Raw genomic sequence first — 19,428 nt, forward strand, 5'->3', positions numbered from 1 at the left:
GAGAAAACGTGAGGCAGAAGAAATAATTGCCTAAACTTCCTAAGTTAGGTAAAAAAACAAAACAAAACAAAACAAAAAACAACACCCCATAAACTGACAGATTCAAGAAGCAGAGCAAACCCCAAACAGGATAAACCCAAAGAAATACATATCTAGACACCTCATAATCAAATTGCTGAAAGTTAAAGACTAACACAAAATCTTGAAATCAGAAAGAGAAAAATTACTTATTACCTGTAGGGAAGTGATAACTTCAAAGGCTGCAGATTTCTGATCAGAAACCATGAAGGCCAGAAGAAAATGGCACATTTTTCAAGTGCCAAGGGGCTGAAAGAAAAGAACTATCAACCGTGCATTTCATATTTAGTGAAAACAGCCGTTGGGGATGAAGATGAAATAAAGACATTCTCATACAAAGTAAAACTGAGAGAATTCAGTAGTCAACAGGCCTACTCTAAAAGAACTGATACAGAAAGTTCTTCAGACAATAAGAAGGAGACAGAAAGAAACTTGGAACATTAGGAATGAAGGAAGAACAACAGAAATGGTAAGTATCTTGGTAAAGAGACCATTATTTTCCTCTTGAGTTCTTCAAAACATGCTTGATGGTTGAAAGCAAAAAAATTAACCTTGATGGGGCACCTGGCCGGCTCAGTCAGTAGAGTATGCGACTCTTGACCTCGGGATTGTAAGTTTGAGTCCCATGCTGGGTATAGATATTACTTAAAAATAAAATATTTTAAAAATGTAGCCTTGAATTTTCAATGGATTTCAGTAGATTTTCAAGGGATAAAGAGAGACATGCTACTGAAAAAAGTCAATTCATCAAAAGACATACAATTTTAAAGGTGTATGCACCTAATAACAGAGTTCCAAAATACACAGATCCAAAACTGTCAGAACTGAATAGAGCAACAAACAAATCCAAAATTATTGTTAGAAACTTTAACAACCCTTCCTCATTAATGGATAAAACTAGAAGACAACAGCTCAGGAAAGATCTAGAAGAACTGAATACCACCAACAATGAACTGAATCTGACTGACATTTATAAAACACGCAGTTCATAAAAGTAGAATGCACATTTTTCTCAAATATAAATCTAACAAAATATGTGCAAGACCTATATACTGAGACCTACAAAATGCTGATGAAAAAAGTCTTTGAAGACCTAAATAGTTGGAAAGATGCACTGGATTGGAAGATTCAAAATAGTAAAGATGCCAGTTCTCTTCAAATTGTCCTACAGATTTAAAGTAACTTTGGTTAAAATTGCAGCATGTGGGGCGCCTGGGTGGCTCAGTGGGTTAAGCCGCTGCCTTCAGCTCAGGTCATGATCTCAGGGTCCTGGGATCGAGTCCCGCATCAGGCTCTTTGCTCAGCAGGGGGCCTGCTTCCCTTCCTTTCTCTCTGCCTGCCTCTCTGCCTACTTGTGATCTCTCTCTGTCAAATAAATAAATAAAATCTTAAAAAAAAATTTGCAGCATGTGCCTGTGGGGCTCAGTCAGTTAAGTGTCTGACCCTTGATTTCTGCTCAGGTCATGATCTCAGGGTCATGAGATGAAGCCCCATACTGGGCTCTGTGCTGGGTCACGGAGCCTGCTTCAGATTCTCTCTCTCCCTCTGCCCCCCCACCCCTCAGGCTGGCTCCTGTGTGCATGCACTGCACACTCTAAAAAAAACAATATAATGACTTTTTAATGTAGATAGAGTTAAGCTGACTCTAAAACTTATATGGAAGGCTAAAGGAACTAGAATAGCTAATAAAATTTTTAAAAAGATTGTATTTATTTGACTGGCAGAACACAAGTAAGCAGAGTGGCAGGCAGAGGGAGAAGCAGACTTTTCCCTGAGTAAGGAGCCTGATGTGGGGCTCAAACCCAGGACCCTGGGATCATGACCTGAGCTGGAGGCAGACACTTAACCAACTGAGCCACCCAGGCACCCCTTGCCAAGACAGTATTGGAAAAGGACAAAATTGGAGAAATCACACTACCCAGTTTTAAAGCTAATTGATAATGACAGAAATCAGATCAGTGTTTTCCTGGGGATGAAGGCAGACACACAGAGGGACCAAAGGAAAGGATTACCAAGAGATACAGGGTAAGTCTTGGGGTGGTGGACAGATTCATTATCTTGCTTGTGCTGTTGGTTTCCTTAATGTATATATGTCAAATTTATCAAATTGTACACTTGAAATACGTGTAGGTCAATTATGATTCAATAAAGCTATTTTTAGAAAGATTTTATTTATTTGAAAGAGATCAAATGAGCATGAATCGGGAGGAGTGGCAGAGGGAGAGGGAGAAGCAGACTCCCCACTGAGCAGGGAGCCCAATGTAGGGCTTGATCCCAGGACCCTGGGATCATGACCTGAGCTGAAACCAGAGACTTCACTGACTGAGCCACCCAGATGCCCCTCAGTAAAGCTATTTTTAAAGTATTCTAATAAGTGATATATGGCTTCTACATTTATTAGGTGGCAGTTGGAGTCATGGATTTTGCCAGTGTTTAATTCCTACCCTCCAGTAATATTTAGCTTGCAAAAAATAACATGTATGAAGAATAATGTGAAGGTAGGTTAGCACTGCAGTATATTTTTTAAGTTTATGATGAAAATAAAAAGCAACATAATCATAGTAAGTCATTACCAAGACATTATTTATTAGTTTTTTGAACCTTCAGGTATAATAAGTATGGAATGTGCAACAGACATGGTCCCCCCGTCCCCTTCTAGCAATTTGCAAAGAATCAAGAGGCTGGTTGGCATCTGAACAGTTCTCTATACTTCTATAATACCTTTGCGGAACGCATTTTAGTATGTTATCAAAACGACCTGTAACCCCTTATTAAAATGTTTTACCTTTTAAAAATTGGAAAAAAAATTAACCCTATTAATAGTATCATTTCTTTAATTTTTTGTAACTAGATTGAAATTTCAGCTGTAGAATTTTCTACATGTCTTCAAAAGTTTCTCCAGTAGGAAAGAAGGCCTGCCACTCATCCCGCATAGGGATGGGGAGGAATTCCTTTGACCCCCAGGCCAGTTATCTGTTAAAAAAAGAAAAGAGAAAAACTTTGCTAAAAGGTAGTTCATAAGTATTTTTCAAAAGCATGTTTATGATTTATAATAATATATTTAGCCACCAATTATCCTTGTTTTATTTCCTATCTTAAAAAGGAATTACTTGATTAGGGCAGGTTCAATTCAAATATTCACATTGATAATAATCCAACTAGCAACCATCTGCCATTAATTTGGATTTTTTTAGCTTTTATTTATTTATTTATCTGACAGAGAGAGAGAGAGTGAGAGAGAGACAGCAAGAGAGAGGGAACACACGCAGGGGGAGTGGGAGAGGGAGAAGCAGGCTTCCTGCTGAGCAGGCAGCCCAGTGTGGGGGTCTGGATCCCAGGACCCTGGGATCATGACCTGAGCCGATGGCAGATGCTTAACCGACTGAGTCACTCAGGCTACTACAAAGCAGGCTAAACACATTATCTTGGACTTATAGTCTAGGAAATCTAAATAAAATGTTTTTAAAAATCTAGCACGATGAGCTTAAAAAATGGGTGGCTTGGTTAAACATCTACCTTTGGCTCAGGTCATGACCTCAGGGTCTTGAGATCAAGCCCTGGGTCAGGATTTTCTCTCTCCCCCTCTGCCCTTCCTGCCCAACTTGTATGTGCACATACACACACACATGCGTGCTCTCTCTCTCTCTCTAAAAAATGCTAAATAGAATTATGTTTTGGAAGTATGAAAAAGCACTAACTGGGTTGCCTGGGTGGCTCAGTCAATTGGGTGTCTGCTTTTGGCTCAGGTCATGATCCCTGGGGGGATCCAGCCCTGCATCAGGCTCCCTGATCAGTGGGAAGTCTGCTTCTCCTTCTCCCTTTACCCCTCTCCTTGCTCATGCACGCGCGCTCTCTCTCTCTCATCGTCTCAAATAAATAAAATAAAAAAAAAGAAAAGAAAAAGCAGTAATCACTCAGTTACATAGCCAAGGATCTCCCACCTCACCCTCAAAATAAAAGAGAGCCAGATCACCTTGAAGATCCCACCAGCTTCAGGCTGCTGCAGAAGACCCTCGGGATCCATTCCGTCCCGGGCACAGGTCACATACATTTCAGAGTAGTCCTTCCCTCCGAAGCAGCACGAGGTTGTTTTAACAACAGGCAACTTCACAGTTTGGAGTCTTTTCCCTAGATCAGCAAATATTTTATTGAAAGCCCAGCTCTAGCAAATTTCCAACCTGCCCAACCATTCGGGACCCCTTGCAGAACATCAGCGATATTCAAAAAGCTTTGTGGAGGTCATTTAACCAACCTTCCCTGACAATCTGTTTTGGCCAAAAAGACTTACCTCCACAGGAAAAGAAGTTCTGACTCTAAGTTTGGGGCACTATCTTGGGCCTTTATTTCCAAAGTTATCCTACTGAGACCTCTGAATGTATCTCTAGATAACGTTATTCGTAATGGAGTTCCTCTAGTCGCTAGTGTCTCATTTTTTCTAGACATGGCAGGGATTTTTTTTTTAAATTTTGCTGCAGGCCTACCTGTCTCAGGGTCTAAACGAATCACTCTCCCTCCATTGTAACAGGCAACCCAGAGCTTCCCCTCCACATCGATACACATCCCATCTGGAATTTGCTCTTCTTTCTCCAGCTTGTAAATACTTCTGCGGTTGGCTAGGGTTAGAAAAACAAACACACACACAACAAAACAACAGGCCACTCAACACTGAGCATCAGACCAGGAGCTCTCCAGCTGGCTGTAAATCCTCATCACTTTTGCTGATCCGGGGTCTGGCATGCGGGATGGTTCAGAAGAATTCTAACTCTAAAACCAAAAATGTCCAGGGCGCGTGGTGGCTCAGTCACTTTAGCATCTGCCTTTGGCTCAGGTCATGATCCCGGCGTTCCGGGATCGAGCCCTGCCTTGGGCTCTCTGCTCCTGCTTCTCCCTCTCCCTCTGCCTGCCACTCCCCCTGCTTGTGCTCTCTTTCTCAAATAAAGAAATAAAATCTTTAAAAAAATTTTTTTAAAAAATAAAACAAAAATGTCCAGAAACATGAGTGGGCACTCCTCAACTAAGAATTTTTTGCCACATGATTTGGGGGTGATTACACTCTCTTTAGTTTGGGTACAGACATTATTTGTCTAAGCGGGAAAGAAGGAAGTAGAATTCTTTTTGTAAGATTTTATTTATTTATTTGACAGAGAGAGAGAGCTAGCGAGCACAAGCAGGGGGAGCAACAGGTGGGGGGAGAGGGTGAAGCAGGCTTCCCGCTGAGCAGGGAGCCCGATGCGGGGTAGGATCCCAGGACCCTGGGATCATGACCTGAGCTGAAGGCAGACGCTTAACAACTGAGCCACCCAGGCGCCCCTAGAATTCTTAATAAAAAAACAGTAGTCCTTTTTGAGGTTGAGCTGAACTGAAACCCTGCATACCCTGCTCGGAGACATTTCGGTCTGTGGTTAGACCTTTGCTGTTTTCCTTATAAAAATGACAACTTTGATTAACTCCAAGATCTAGAAGGCCACTTAATGGTACCATGTGAACGGTTCCTACGCAAAAACTAGTAAGACGTGCGCGTTCTGTTTCTGTCTGACCGAATGTTCCAAAATCATCCTATCAAAACATAATATTAAAGAGCTTATTTCTGAAAGGAGGGGTGTTCTGGAGCCCACTGGCTGGCCAGAAAGGGGGAAATCACAGTATACAAATAAACAAACAAACCCATAAAACCCCATCAAACCCCAGAGGAACTTTACACTACAAAATCCAGGTCATTGTAGTAACTGCATTGAGGTACAGTGAAAAAAAAAATGTTAAAACCATGTGTCAGTAAAAATGGGCAAAAACAGTCATAAAAAAGGCACTCTATATTTCAAAGTAAAACATCTGTACTGAAATAACCTCTCATTAAATCTACATGCGAGGCTTGTGATTCACCCCCACCCCGCCCCAAGTCATTTTTATTACTGTGTTTGCTCTGGTGGTTTGGCACCTTTCACGAAACAGTTTCAAGTGCTCCCTCCTAAATTCTTCTCAAGAATTTCTTCCCTCCCAGTTCCCAACTACAGCTCATGTCAAACCCACTGACGGAATTGAACACTCGGCAGCTACTGTTTAAACTCTTCTATTTGGGAAGATTATTAATTCGCCTCTGAGTAGTTCCCTCTGGTTAACTCAAGGACACAGGAGCAATTGCAACCCCCCAACCTTAGCTTTCCGTTCCTTTTTCTTTTTTTTTTTAAGATTTTATTTATTTATTTGACAGACAGAGATCACAAGTAGGCAGAGAAGCAGGCAGCGAGAGAGGAAGGGAAGCAGGCCCCCTGCTGAGCAGAGAGCCTGATGTGGGACTCGATCCCAGGACCCTGAGATCATGACCTGAGCCGAAGGCAGCGGCTTAACCCACTGAGTCACCCAGGCGCCCCTCCGTTCCTTTTTCTCATTCTGCTGTGCATTATCTGCCGATAGGCACCTCTAGTAGGACAGGATCCATTGCATAGCGAGTCCCTTTCGAGGGACGGTGGCAAGAAGCGGGGGAAGGATCTATCCCTATTTTGCCAATGGTGGCCAGAGTCAGGTGTACCGAGGGCGCCGGTTTGATTGGCAGCCTAGTCGAGTTTGGCCAATTATGACTCTACTGGAATTATCACATCCACCACCTCCTTCATTTGACAAGTAAGGGCCTTTCCATGCGAGTCGAGGAAGAAGAGGCAGCTTCCCAGCTAACCACATATGAAAAAAAATCCCAGCAGTAATAAGAAGAATAATGAAAAAGTACGTACAGATCTTTCCTGTCTGTAGGTCATAGTCAAAGGCATCCACCGAGTAGGACAGGCTGTCGATGTAATAGAAGATTTTGTGGTCCAGGGACCAATCCAAACCGTTGGAGATGTCCACCTGGTCAAAATACTTTTCCACGTGGTGGTCAGGAAAGAGGGAGTACAGGGACCCCTGGTGCCGCTCCAGAACCGCGGGGGCCGTCTCCTCGGCCATGGTGCCTATGAAACCCCAAAAAAACTGAGTTTAGCTGCATAGCACCTTGTCCCATGCCCTACAGCACCTTTTATGACCAGGGTTCCTTTCCCATCATGAAGTCAAGGAAACTAGGGACAACTGGGTGGCTCAGTCGGTTAAGCATCTGCCTTCGGCTCAGGTCATGATCCCAGTATCCTAGGATGGGGTCTAACATCACCTCCCTGCTCAGGGGGGAGCCCGTTTTTCCCTCTGCCTCTGCCCCTCCCCTCTGCTTGTTCTATCTCCCTCTCATTCTCTCTCTCCGTCAAAATAAATACATAAAATATTAATAAAAATAAAAATTATTCTATTCAAGGAAACTATTCTGCAATGCCAATCTGGGTCCTATATTAAAAAAAAAAAAAAAAGACAACTGCCTTGCTTATGATGCCAATGAAAATTACACCAACAGGTCTGGTTCCGGATAAGGAGGAGTCCATTTCCACCAACCCCACTTTCTTCCACTGAGTGCAACTGTACAATCTGGACAAAACACCCAGTGGGCTATTTGAGAAACTCCGACAAGTAAAAATATCGGGCAGCTCAGGGAAGACCAGCAGAATTTGCAGTGCCGCCTAACTGGTGGCGAGTTCTCCATTTTATCCTCCAGTATGTCCCAGCCTGACCTCAATGCAGCCTCCAACTTGGAAGGGAGCACCGCGGTGAAGACAGAGAGCCAAGAGAAACCCTCTCGATCTGGCTCAAGGAGCAAATGAGGAAACTCCTGAGGCTCGGAGAGTGGAAGAAATGCCCTGGTTCTTTTCCACTCCTTTCTCCAGTCCCTATGCTCTGCAGCAAGGGTAGTGACGGCAGAGTGGCGGGTACAAGGAACGTGCAGGAATCAAGACTCAGGGGAAGGGGACATTGCTCTCCTACTGGAGCTCCAAAAGGGCAGAACCAAACACTGCTGCTTTTATGCTCGCTCTCTTTCTCTCTCTCTCTCTCTCTCCTGCTGCTACTTGGCTCTGGAGAGAGCGCTGTCCTAGAGATGGGTGGGTTCCGGCTGGAGGAATGACAAGGACAGCTCCAGGAAAATGGAAAGTACCTAGAGACAGTCAAGAGGGACTTCGTTCAGGAATGCAATTCCATAAGGTTGTTTATGATCTCCTGGGCTCATCTTTTACTGGTATGCGCAGGACTCTGGTTTTAATTAGCATACCAAAGACTGAGAATGCAGCTGTGGTTGGAACTCCTAAGTCTCAGGGCGGCCACTGAGTGGCCCACATGGGGGCCAGATCTTTTTTTTTTTTTTTCCAATTTATTTATTTTCAGAAAAACAGTATTCATTATTTTTTCACCACACCCAGTGCTCCATGCAAGCCGCGCCCTCCATAACACCCACCACCCGGCACCCCAACCTCCCACCCCCCCACCCCGCCAGATCTTAATGGCAGCTCAGAGAGAGCAGGCTAGAGCTTTTCTGGTAAACCTTCTGAACCTAAGCATATACAGATCGCTCATGAGGACAAATGTATCAACATTCTCCGCAGGATTTAAAGACCCAGGGTCTCAAAATAATAGTCACAAAGTCACAAATATTATCCAATATGACTTGCAATGCAAAGAAGTCAAAACACAACAAAGGGCTAAATAAAAATTTTAGAACTGAAAAAGAAAATAAATGAGGGGCGCCTGGGTGGCTCAGTGGGTTAAGCCGCTGCCTTCGGCTCAGGTCATGATCTCAGGGTCCTGGGATGGAGGCCCGCATCGGGCTCTCTGCTCAGCAGGGAGCCTGCTTCCTCCTCTCTCTCTGCCTGCTTGTGATCTCTCTCTGTCAAATAAATAAATAAAATCTTTAAAAAAAAAAAAGAAAATAAATGAAATAGAGAAACTGCCTAGATGGATTTTGCTAGCAGGCTAGAGATGACAAAGGAAAAGAGTTAGTGTCGTGAATGACAGGTCACTAGAGATTATCCAGGGGCGCTTGGCTGGCTCAGTGAGTAGAGCATGTGATTTTTGATCTTGCGGTTGTGTGTTTGAGCCCCATATTGGGCCTAGAGATTACTTTAAAAAAAACCTAAAATCTTAAAATATATAAAAAAGGAAATTATCCAATGTGGACAACATTGCAAAAAACTATAGATTCAAGCTGAGCAAGCCCCAAACAGGAGATAATCCCAAAGAAATCTATACCCAGACACATCAAAATAAAAATTCTGAAACCAAAGTCAAATAGAAATCCCTAAGAAAGAAAAAATGACATATGACATATAGAAAAATAATGATTTTAATAACTGTTGATATTTTACGAGGAGCCACGGAGGTCAGAAGGAAGTGATACACTTTTTTTTCTTTTTCTTAAGTAGGTTCCTTGCCCAGTGCAGGGCCCAGCAGGGGGCCTTGAACTCATGACCCTGAGATCAAGATCTGAGCTGAGATCAAGAGTCAAGACACATAATGGACTGAGCCATCCAGACGCCCTGGAAGGCACATATTTTTCATTTGCCCAAAGAGGAAAAAACAAACTGTCAGACTAGTATTCTATATTCAGTGAAAATTCTTTCAAGAATGAAGGTGACACAATGGAATACTATGCAGCCATCAAAAGAAACGAAATCTTGCCATTTGCGACAACATGGATGGAACTAGAGCGTATCATGCTTAGCGAAATAAGTCAAGCGGAGAAAGACAACTATCATATGATCTCCCTGATATGAGGAAGTAGTGATGCAACATGGGGGCTTAAGTGGGTAGGAGAAGAATCCATGAAACAAGATGGGATAGGGAGGGAGACAAACCATAAGTGACTCTTAATCTCACGAAACAAACTGTGGGTTGCTGGGGGGAGGGGGGTTGGGAGAAGGGGGGTAGGGTTATGGACATTGGGGAGGATATGTGCTTTTGGGTAAATTGGAAGGGGTGGTGAACCATGAGAGACTATGGACTCTGAAAAACAATCTGAGGGGTTTGAAGTGGCGGGGGGGGGTGGGAGGTTGGGGGTACCAGGTGGTGGGTATTATAGAGGGCACGGCTTGCATGGAGCACTGGGTGTGGTGAAAAAATAATGAATACTGTTTTTCTGAAAATAAACAAATTGGAAAAAAAAAATGAACAAGAATATGGTAAGAAAGGAAAATATAGATGTTCTTATCTATTAATATAAATGCAGAACTCCTTAATAAAGTATTTTCAAAATGAATCTAAAAAAAAAAGAATGAAGGTGAAATAAAGATATTCTCATATGAAGTAAAACTGGGAGAATTCACAGCCAGCAGACCTGCTCTAACAGAATTGCTAAAGGGAAGGGAAATGATACCAAAAGGAAGCTTGGAACATCAAAATGAAGGAAGAACAACAGAAACAGTAAATATAATAGGGTGTTCTTCTCCTTTAAGTTCTTGAAAATATTTCTTTTCTTTTGTTGATGATTCCATTTTTTTAAGATTTTTTATTTTTAAGTAATCTCTATACCCAAAGTTGGCTTGAACTCACAACCCCAAGATCAAGAGTCCCATGCTCCACCAACTGAGCCAGACAGGCACCCCAGTTCTTTAAAATATTTCTGATGGTTAAAAGCAAGAATTACGTTTTCTCAGGGGATTTATATGTATGTCTATAAAGGGAACTATAGCATAAAGAAGTGTTCATCAAAGTGGTAAATCTTGGTTCTAGACAGCCTGCAAAAAGTTAACTGTGTATTTTGCAATCCCTTCAGAAACCCTTAAAAAACTACATAGAGAGATACAGCGAAAAATCACCATGAGTAAATTAAAATCGAATTCTAAAAGAAAGTTCACTCAACTGAAATGGAGGCAGGAAAGGGGAAACGGGAGGAACAAAAAATACAGGGAGAAAGAAGAGAAAACAAATAACAAAATAGTAGATCTAAGTCAAAGCATATTAATAATTACACTAAATACACTAAATGTAAAGAACCTAAATACATTAATTAAGTTATTGTTAAGACAAATTTTGTAAAAGCCCAGCTATTTGCTGGTTATAAACTCATTTCAGATATAGGGATACAGACCGTGTAAAAGTGAAAGGATGGGAAAATCTATACCACGCAAATACTGATTAAAATATTAGCTGGAGGGGCTATGTTAACATCAGACAAAATATACTTAGAGCGAAGACAATTATCAGGGATACATGAAGGTCCTACATATCGCGAAAATGGTCAATTCACCAAGGAGACATAGCAATCCTAAATTCGTACGTGCTTACCAATAGAGCTTCAAAATACACAAAGCCAAAATCAGAACTGAAAAGAGAAATAGACAATTCCATAATTACAGCTGGAGATGTCAGTATCCTTCTCTCAGTAACAGACACAAGTATATAGAAAAATCAGCAAAGAAACAAAACTGAACAGCATCAACCAATCTAAGTGACATTTACCAAACACTCCACTCAACAGCGGCAGAGCACACGTTTTTCTCAAGTGCACCATAGGATAGTCCCTTAGACTTGAGTGTGATCTTGGGGGACAGAGCAGAGTTTGACTGTAATGAAGAAACTGGGAAGCTCATCTAGTATACCAAGTTCCATTTGAAATAAGAATGAGTTAAAAGAAAATGGACAAAAGTTGGGAAGCTTGAATAGCAAGCAGGACAGGGTAAATCCTCCCAGGGGAGAAGGATTTCATGCAGCAGTTTCTGGCTATAGGGCAATTGGGTTTGTTTTACTAATATTCCGTGCCCCCCGACCCCGCCTGCCTCACAGAAAGAGATGCCTGTAACATGCATGTGAATTCCGCACTGCTTGGAAAGGGTTCTACCTCAGTGGGAAAGAACATGCCGGAGCCCTGGCTTGTATGTCACTATCTAATAGTGGACACAGTAGTGGATGTGGTGACACCTTCAGGATTCTTCTTCTTCTTCTTTTTAAAAAAGATTTTATTTATTTATTTGACAGAGAAGAGAGACAGCAAGAGAGGATACACAAGCAGGGGGAGTGGGAGAGGGAGAAGCAGGCTCCCTGCTGAGCAGAGAGCCTGGCGTGGGACTGGATCTCAGGATCCCGGGATGACGACCTGAGCCAAAGGCAGATGCTTAATCACTGAGCCACCCAGGCGCCTCACCTTCAGGATTTGACCCACCACCTCAAGACTCGATCACGCCATCAAATGACCCTACCCTTTTCTGGTCCAGGGACACCTCCTAGCACTTGCTGAAAGCTAGGAACTCTCTAGAAAAAGGTTCTCAGGTGCTTCTGGCAGATGCTCGTGACCAGTCTGCACACCCACAATTTTCCCTACAATTTTAAGGGGTCCCCTCAGGGCACAAGTTAAGAACTGGGGACTCCAGGCTAAGGACTCAGGCTTCTGAGGACACCTTTATCTTGTCTCACAAAGTGCCACAGAACTGTCAACTGCAGCCATGAGGGAGAGAGAAAATCAATTTCAACAGCAGGTGGGATATCCAATCATATTTCCTTATCTTGCAGAAATTAGTGGCAGAAGGGCTTCTAACAGATTCTTGTCTTGAATCTTTCAACCTGTCCTGGACTAGATCTGTGGTTGTGTCAAGTCCGGGAAGACAGGAAGCAAGCCACAGCCGGTTGCTCAGACCTCGCGTACCTTCCATGCGGAAAGCGGACGGAGCCACAGCAGCAAGGTTTGAGGGGATTGGTTGAGGAGGTGGACATAGCAGGTATTGGAATCAACTCTGGCTAATTTGTTATGAGGGGAAGTAAATGAAAACATATGTGAAATGCATTATTTAATTGGAAACTAGAGTTAACCTTTACAGAAAGCTGGACATAAGCCATTGTCCAACCATCCCAGTCAGCATTGGTTCAAGCAAGAATCATCAACAAATGTAAAACCCAAGGGAGACGTTTTGATGAGGACCCGGACATTTGGTCGGTCTTAAAGTATCTCCCCCTGTGTTGTGGGGAGCCTCCAAGATGGCCACAAATGATCCCTGCCTCCCAGTGTTCACACCCTTTGGATACAGTCCCTTCTATCACCGCGTGACCAACAGCACATGACAGAAGCGACGTTCTGTCACTTCCGAGATTGGTTATAGTAAGACTGTAGCCTGTCTTGGGTATCCTCATTCTCTCTCTTTCTCATCACTCGCCCTGGGGGAAGCCATGTTCTGGGCAGCCCTACAGAGAGGCCCAAGTAGTAAGACTTCCGGAAGCCTCCTGCTGGCCCCATGTGAGTGAGCTTGGATGTGAATCTTCCAGGCCGCTTGAGAGACACCAGCCCCGTTCTGAGACTACAACCTCCGCCAACATCTTGACTGCAACTTCATGATACAGCCTTGAACTAGAACCATCTGGCTAAGCCCCACCCAGATTCTTAACCTTCAGTAACGATGGTTGTAATTTTAACAAACACTTTAAAAATGTTTGTTATGGGGCGCCTGGGTGGGTCAGTGGGTTAAAGCCTCTGCCTTCGGCTCGGGTCATGATCCCAGGGTCCTGGGATCGAGCCCCGCATCGGGCTCTCTGCTCCGTGGAGAGCCTGCTTCCTCCTGTCTCTCTGCCTGCCTCTCTGCCTACTTGTCATCTCTGTCTATCAAATAAATAAATAAAATCTTAAAAAAATGTTTGTTATTTTAAGCCACTGAATTTCAGGGTAATTTGTTACACAGCAATAGATAACTAATAAACCCCACAACATGTTCATAAATTGCAATTAAAAATAGCAACTATGGGGGCGCCTGGGTGGTTCAGTCGGTTAAGTCTTTGACTCTTGCTTTCACCTCAGGTCATGATCTCAGGGTCACTAGATCAAGCCCTGCCAGGGACTTGCGCTCAGGGCGGAGCTCCTCCGCCCCTCTGCTCCCCCATCTCTCTATCTAAAATAAATAAATAAAATCTTTGAAAAAATAGTAACGATGCAGTAGAGAAAGCTGAGAAGACCTTAACCAGGTGATCCAAACTAACATCACCCATGAGGGACATGGTGTCCGGGTGAGACACCTGGAGAAACACAGCATGTCACCTCTGCAGTATTCTAGCGACAAATGTACGGCATCAATCTAATCACAAGGAAAACATCAGACAAACACAAAAAGAAGAGGAACATGAGGGTTGTTCTATTAAAAAAGTGGGGAGTTGTGTGGGACTGTATTCTTCAAACACAGCAGTGTCATAAAAAAACAAGAAAGGCTATGCTCTGTCCCAGATGAAAGAGGTTTAAAGAGACATGTCAACTAAATGGCAATACATAATCCTAGAAAGGGTCCCCAACTTGGGGGGAGGAGATGCTGTAAAGGACAGTATTTGGTTCATGGACAAAACTGGAGTACAGATAGGACATCAGTTAAAACCAGAATAATGATGAACTTCTTTAAGTTGGTAACATACTGTGGTCATTTTTCTTGGGAAGAACAGGTCTTTTTTCTTGGAATATTCCCACAGTAGTATCTTTCAGGGTTAAGACATGATATATGCAACTTACTTCCAAATGATTCTAGAGAAAAGCATGTTTATATATAGAGAGAGCACACAAATAGGTCAAAACGTTGATGACAGGTGGATCTAGGTAAAGGGCAGATGTGTGTTGTTCATAGTATTTTTACTTTTCTTTCCCTGTAAATTTGAAATTATTTCCAATTTAAAAATCGCCAGTGACCACGAAACCTCTATTTGAAAGCTCATTTAGGGGCTCCTGGGAAGCTTAGTGGGTTAAGCATCTGCCTTCAGCTCAGGTTATGATCCCAGGGTCCTGGGATCGAGCCCCGCGCATCGGGCTCTCTGCTCAATGGGGAGCCTGCTTCTCCCTCTCCCTCTGCCCGCTGCTCCCCCTACCTGTGCTCTCTCTCTGTGTCAAATAAATAAATAAAATCCTTTAAAAAAAGAAAATTTAAAAAGTCTTTAAAGTAACAAAAATTTAAAAATTTAAGAAAATAAAGCTCATTTAAACTACAAAAGGTCCATGCACATTTTGGTCTCTGCCAGAGATGGAAACTTTTGAAAGGGATATTCTGAAATTTTTTTCATGGGATTTAAAACAATTTTTACATTATTTTAAATTTGATTTATTACCTTTAGCAATGAAATTTTAATAGACTTTACTTATTTCTTTAGTGTTTACATTTCCGTTAAGGAAACGCTACCCCCAGTGTGGGACTTGAACTCACGACCCCAAGACCGAAAGTCACATGCTCTGCCAACTGAGCCAACCAGGTGCCCCTTGGGATTTTTGTTTTGTTTTGTGAAAAGCTACTCAAGTAATAATAAAGGAAGAACCCATGACGCATTATGAGTAACATTTTCCCAGGACCACTGCGAGACTTAGCCCAAGTCCGGCTTTTTCTCCCAAGTTCGGTCCATAGGGGCGGGAGATCAACCGCACCTGCGAAGTATCTCCCAGCGGGATCCACCTTCCCATCGTTGAACCTATTGTTCCTCTTGTCTTCATCTACTGAGGCCAGGGCAACTGCTGAGTGATCTTCCCAGTTCAAAGCACAGAACTTTGTCCCAACAGTGGCCACATAGCCTCCTCCCTGGCGAAGGGCCACGGAGCTGACGGGGGCATCTGCAGAAGCAAAAGCAGCAGTCAGAGGGCGGGAAGGGGGCCAGTGGCCGAGCAGCACCCCGCGAGCACCCTGCTGCCTAGCATCTCCCTTGGAGCAGATTCCAGCTCTTTTGACAATGCGAGTGCCCCCTCCCTTCTATGGAAAGCCAAAGGCTCCAGAACTGAGTATATTTGTTGATTAGTATCCTTGGGCAGCAGAGATAGAAACGTGAATGAAACCCAACTCTTCTGGAAGCTTCCAGCCACCATACCCTGGGGCAGGCGCCACATCAAATTCAAAGGTTGGGGTGGGGGGGGCAGGAGCTCCCAGGATAGCTATCATGGACCAATGGATGCTTGATTCACCTTTTCTCCAGGAAATTCAGAGACACAAACCAGGCTTAGTCCCACCAACTAGGTTTTCTGACATCTCTCCCTTCCTCTCATTCAGGACTTGTCTTTTTAAGGGGCCCTATCTTATGTATTAAATTGAAAGTTGTGGGATGCCTGGGTGGCTGAGTTGGTTAAGTGTCTGCCTTCGGCTCAGGTCATGGATTCTGGCACCGAGTCCTACATCAGGCTCCCTGCTCAGCAGAGAGCCTGCTTCTCCCCCAACCCTGACAAATAAATAAATAAATAAAATCTTTCAAAAAAGTAATTTATTTTGAAAACATTTTTTTTAAAGATTTTATTTATTTATTTAAGAGCGAGCGAGTGGAGGAGGATGAGCAAAGGGAGACTCCCAGGTGAGTGCCAAGCCCAGCTTGCGGCTCAATCCCGGGGCTCTGAGATTCTGACCTGAGCAGGCAACTTAACGGACTGAGCCACCCAGGCACCCCTTGGAAACATTTTCTAAGCACCTATTCAGTAAGTGCAAGGTGCTGGGTACTCTGGGAGTGGCTCTTGGCTCTAAGTCCCGTTCAGAAGCTGATTCCCACCAATGAGGGGCCCAGGGAATATGCAAGATAGTGCTGAGAGAATCCCGACCTGCATCCAGAGACTTCTGCTGGGGCACTTCTGTAAGTTCCTAAGTTAACTGATACCAGAAGCCCCTTCCATGCTTTGGGGGTGGTTCTGGATTGGGGTGGGAATATCCCCCTAATGTGTGCACACTGGCAAAGAGGGACTAGGGAAGGCACTGGTCCCCCTCCCTCCACTTCCCCCTCCCGCACCCCCCCCCCCCCCCCCCCCCCGCCCCTAGGGCTCTGAACCCCTCTGGTCCTAGTCACTTTGCCTCTAGTCACACTCACATCCCTGGGTGAATTAAAAAGTTGTTCCCTCTTATGTAAAAAAAAAAAAGTTTGAGCTCTGGAATGAGACTGTCCCAAGGTCACAGGATTTCCTGGTATCTTTACCCATTAACACAAAACAAGAAGCTTCCTTATCTCTAATCGAGCTCCCACGCTTGGGCCATAGAATGAGAAACCCTTCCTCTGGGAATCACATGGCCCTGAACTGAATCGCGGTCAAATGCCCTTGGAATTTGTCCTGAATCTTATTTTGTACAGTGAACAGATAGTCGTGCTTGATGCTTTCCAAGTCTGAAAGCTCTTCTTTTTACATTCAAAGAAGGGCTCTGCCTGCTCTTTTCTTTTTTTCTTTTCTTTTGCCCATTAAGGTCTTGGCCCAACCCAGGGCGGACAGCCTTTGCTGGGATCCCCAACGTTTAAAGGCTGGATATGAAGATGTTAAGGAAAGAGCGTACCATGCCTGTGCCTCGTCAGCAGCGCCAAATGGGGACTCTTGCCCCCCACCCACAGCCGAAGAGGAAAGTACTGACCACCCAAAATGTATTCCTTGGTCCAAGTGTGAGGACACAGAGTGTGGCTAGAGAGAGCATGGCATTCCAGAAGTTTTAAAGCACATCCAGTAGCTTCAATAAGAAGTTCCCTGGGAAATGACACATCAGGTGACCGTGTGTCCCCAGGGAAATGATGGCTGGCTGGGCAGAGCAGGGTGGGGGCTTAGGGGGGCCCTTCATGCTTACCCAGGGTCACTTGCTGCACGCGCTTGCTGAGCGAATCCCACCGGCAAACCTTCTTTGCAGGAATATCTACAAAGACCAGCGAACTGGATGCCTCCTCCCACACCGGAGACTCCCCACACCGGCAATTCTCCCGCAAAACACACTCGATCTTAATGGAAGACATTGTGAACAGGGAGCTGTCTGGAAGGTAGCAAGAGAGGACAGAAAATGTAATCGCGTGGAGCAAATTCAGCAAAACACATCTGGCTTAAGGCCCTGGGAAGATCCCAGTACAGGCAGAGTTTTTCCTCAGAACTGGAAAAACACGTTCTCTCAATCAGGACAAAATAGGCACGGTGGCAGAAAGAGACTTATAGGACAGTGAAGAGTGAGCTGATAGTCCATAATGTGAAATATCTTCTGATCGACTTAGCACGGCGTGTTTTCAAGCTATCTTTTAAAAAGAGAGGAAAAATCCCACAACACCGCAGCATCCATACCTTGATCGTTGGTGACCCTCAGAGAGCTGGCTGCTCACGGGAGGGAAGACCGCCCTTTATGCTTGTGCCTTAGCCCCCGAAGGTGCAGATGCCCGTGGGGGGGGGCGGGCAGCTCCGTCATTGGTGGCCCCTCCCCGCCTGCAGGTCACCAGCTCCCGCTGCCCTCCCCCATCCCCTGATGGTGCCGATTCCCTCCCCCTCAGCCCGCTCAAAGGCCAGAACTTTCCTACTCTGCATTTTTCTAAAGTGCCTTTCTAGAAATATGGTCAGGATATACACTAAGTTAGACCTAACACCCATTTGTCAGATTGGCACAATGGAAGGGCCGGAGAAGCGGACCCGGTCTGGGCGCCACTGTAGGTACTGACGGCCCCTTGGCTAGTTCTTGCCGCCCAGGGCAGGCACCGTGCCAGTCTGGCAAGGAGACTTGAACTCCACAGGCAGGAACATTCTATGCTGGAAGTTTAGGCCAGAGTGTGACCAGCGAGCAGGGAGAAGAGAAAGAAAAATGATCGGAGAAGGAAGAAACAAAACAAACAAAACATTACCTAAGAAACCCCGTGGGAGAGGAAAACGAGGCAACTTTTCAGGGTCTCCTCTCTTTCCCAAACTCTGCCCAGATGCTGCCCCAAATCGTCTGCCTCATCAGCCTTCTCCCTTTCTGCTTGGGAGTGGGTGGGCTCACCCACGGATGGGCGAATTCATGACGGGGCAGAGGGGTGGCTGGGGGGGTGGAAGGAAAATAATCTCTGGTTTCATATTACTTTCGAGAAATTAAATTTTTTTTTTTTTTAAAGAAACACAACTCAAATCTTAAATCCCGATGCCAGGATTTGGAAGTCTCGCTGGCTGTTAACAATTTGGCACAGGCTCCAAAGGCCTTCATGTTATCGATCTGAGATAAGGCTCAGGATCAGATGAGAAGCGGGACTTTTCCCAATAGCGACTTTTAACCCGAGCCAGGGGCCCTGCAGTCGTCCCTCCCTGCTGCGGCTTCTGAGCGCGGCGGCCCGGCAGCGGAGAGCCGGCACGCGGCGGCAGGTGCCTGCGCAGCACCCGCGGTACCTGTGCGGCGGGGTGGCCTCGCTGCACAGTTGGGTGGCGCCGCTGCAGCCTTGGGCGACCGCGAGGCCCCGGGAAGCTGAAGGTTGAACCGGCCTCGTTCCTGGCCGGGCCGAGTGGAGCGCGTGCGGGGCCCGGGTCCTCGGGTGGGCAAGGGGGGTAGGGGGCGAGCGGTGTCCTTCCAGCCCGCCCCAGCGACTTTGGATCGTCCGTAGTCAGACCTTTCCTCTCCGGAGAGCGGGCGGAGAGGCCGGTCGGTCCCCGGCACTCACCGGGCCGGTGACTTCCAGGACGCGCAAAGGTCAAGCAGCGGAGCGGAAGGGCTGAGCAGGGAACGAGGCCGCGGGGCAGGTGGGCGGCAGCGGCCTGGAGCAGCGGACTGGGGACTGCAACCCCCAACGCTGTCCCCCTCCCCCGTGGCTCCCGGAAGAATCCTACAAAGCCTCCCG

The 19,428-nt window shown here is 45.2% G+C and overlaps 1 protein-coding gene across 2 annotated transcripts; it reads right to left on the bottom strand.

Annotated features, from left to right (window-relative positions):
- Positions 1–2,640: 2,640 nt before the first annotated feature.
- RGN (regucalcin) lies at positions 2,641–19,408 on the bottom strand. Of its 2 annotated transcripts, XM_044235219.1 has the most exons (8): positions 19,252–19,408; positions 18,466–18,640; positions 17,439–17,618; positions 15,290–15,472; positions 6,804–7,019; positions 4,560–4,691; positions 4,052–4,206; positions 2,641–3,051 (listed from the first exon to the last, which is right to left on the bottom strand). In XM_044235219.1, exons 3-8 carry the CDS (start codon positions 17,599–17,601, stop codon positions 3,001–3,003), a joined length of 900 nt encoding a protein of 299 aa, XP_044091154.1. In that variant the 5' UTR covers positions 17,602–17,618; positions 18,466–18,640; positions 19,252–19,408; the 3' UTR covers positions 2,641–3,000. The 2 variants fall into 2 exon arrangements, with proteins under 2 accessions (XP_044091154.1, XP_044091153.1); XM_044235218.1 differs by lacking the exons at positions 18,466–18,640; positions 19,252–19,408 and adding an exon at positions 17,918–18,019.
- Between the last annotated feature and the right edge of the window lie 20 nt (positions 19,409–19,428).

This window comes from Neovison vison, chromosome X (assembly GCF_020171115.1).
Source record: "Neovison vison isolate M4711 chromosome X, ASM_NN_V1, whole genome shotgun sequence".
Classification (NCBI taxonomy): Eukaryota; Metazoa; Chordata; class Mammalia; order Carnivora; family Mustelidae; genus Neogale; species Neogale vison.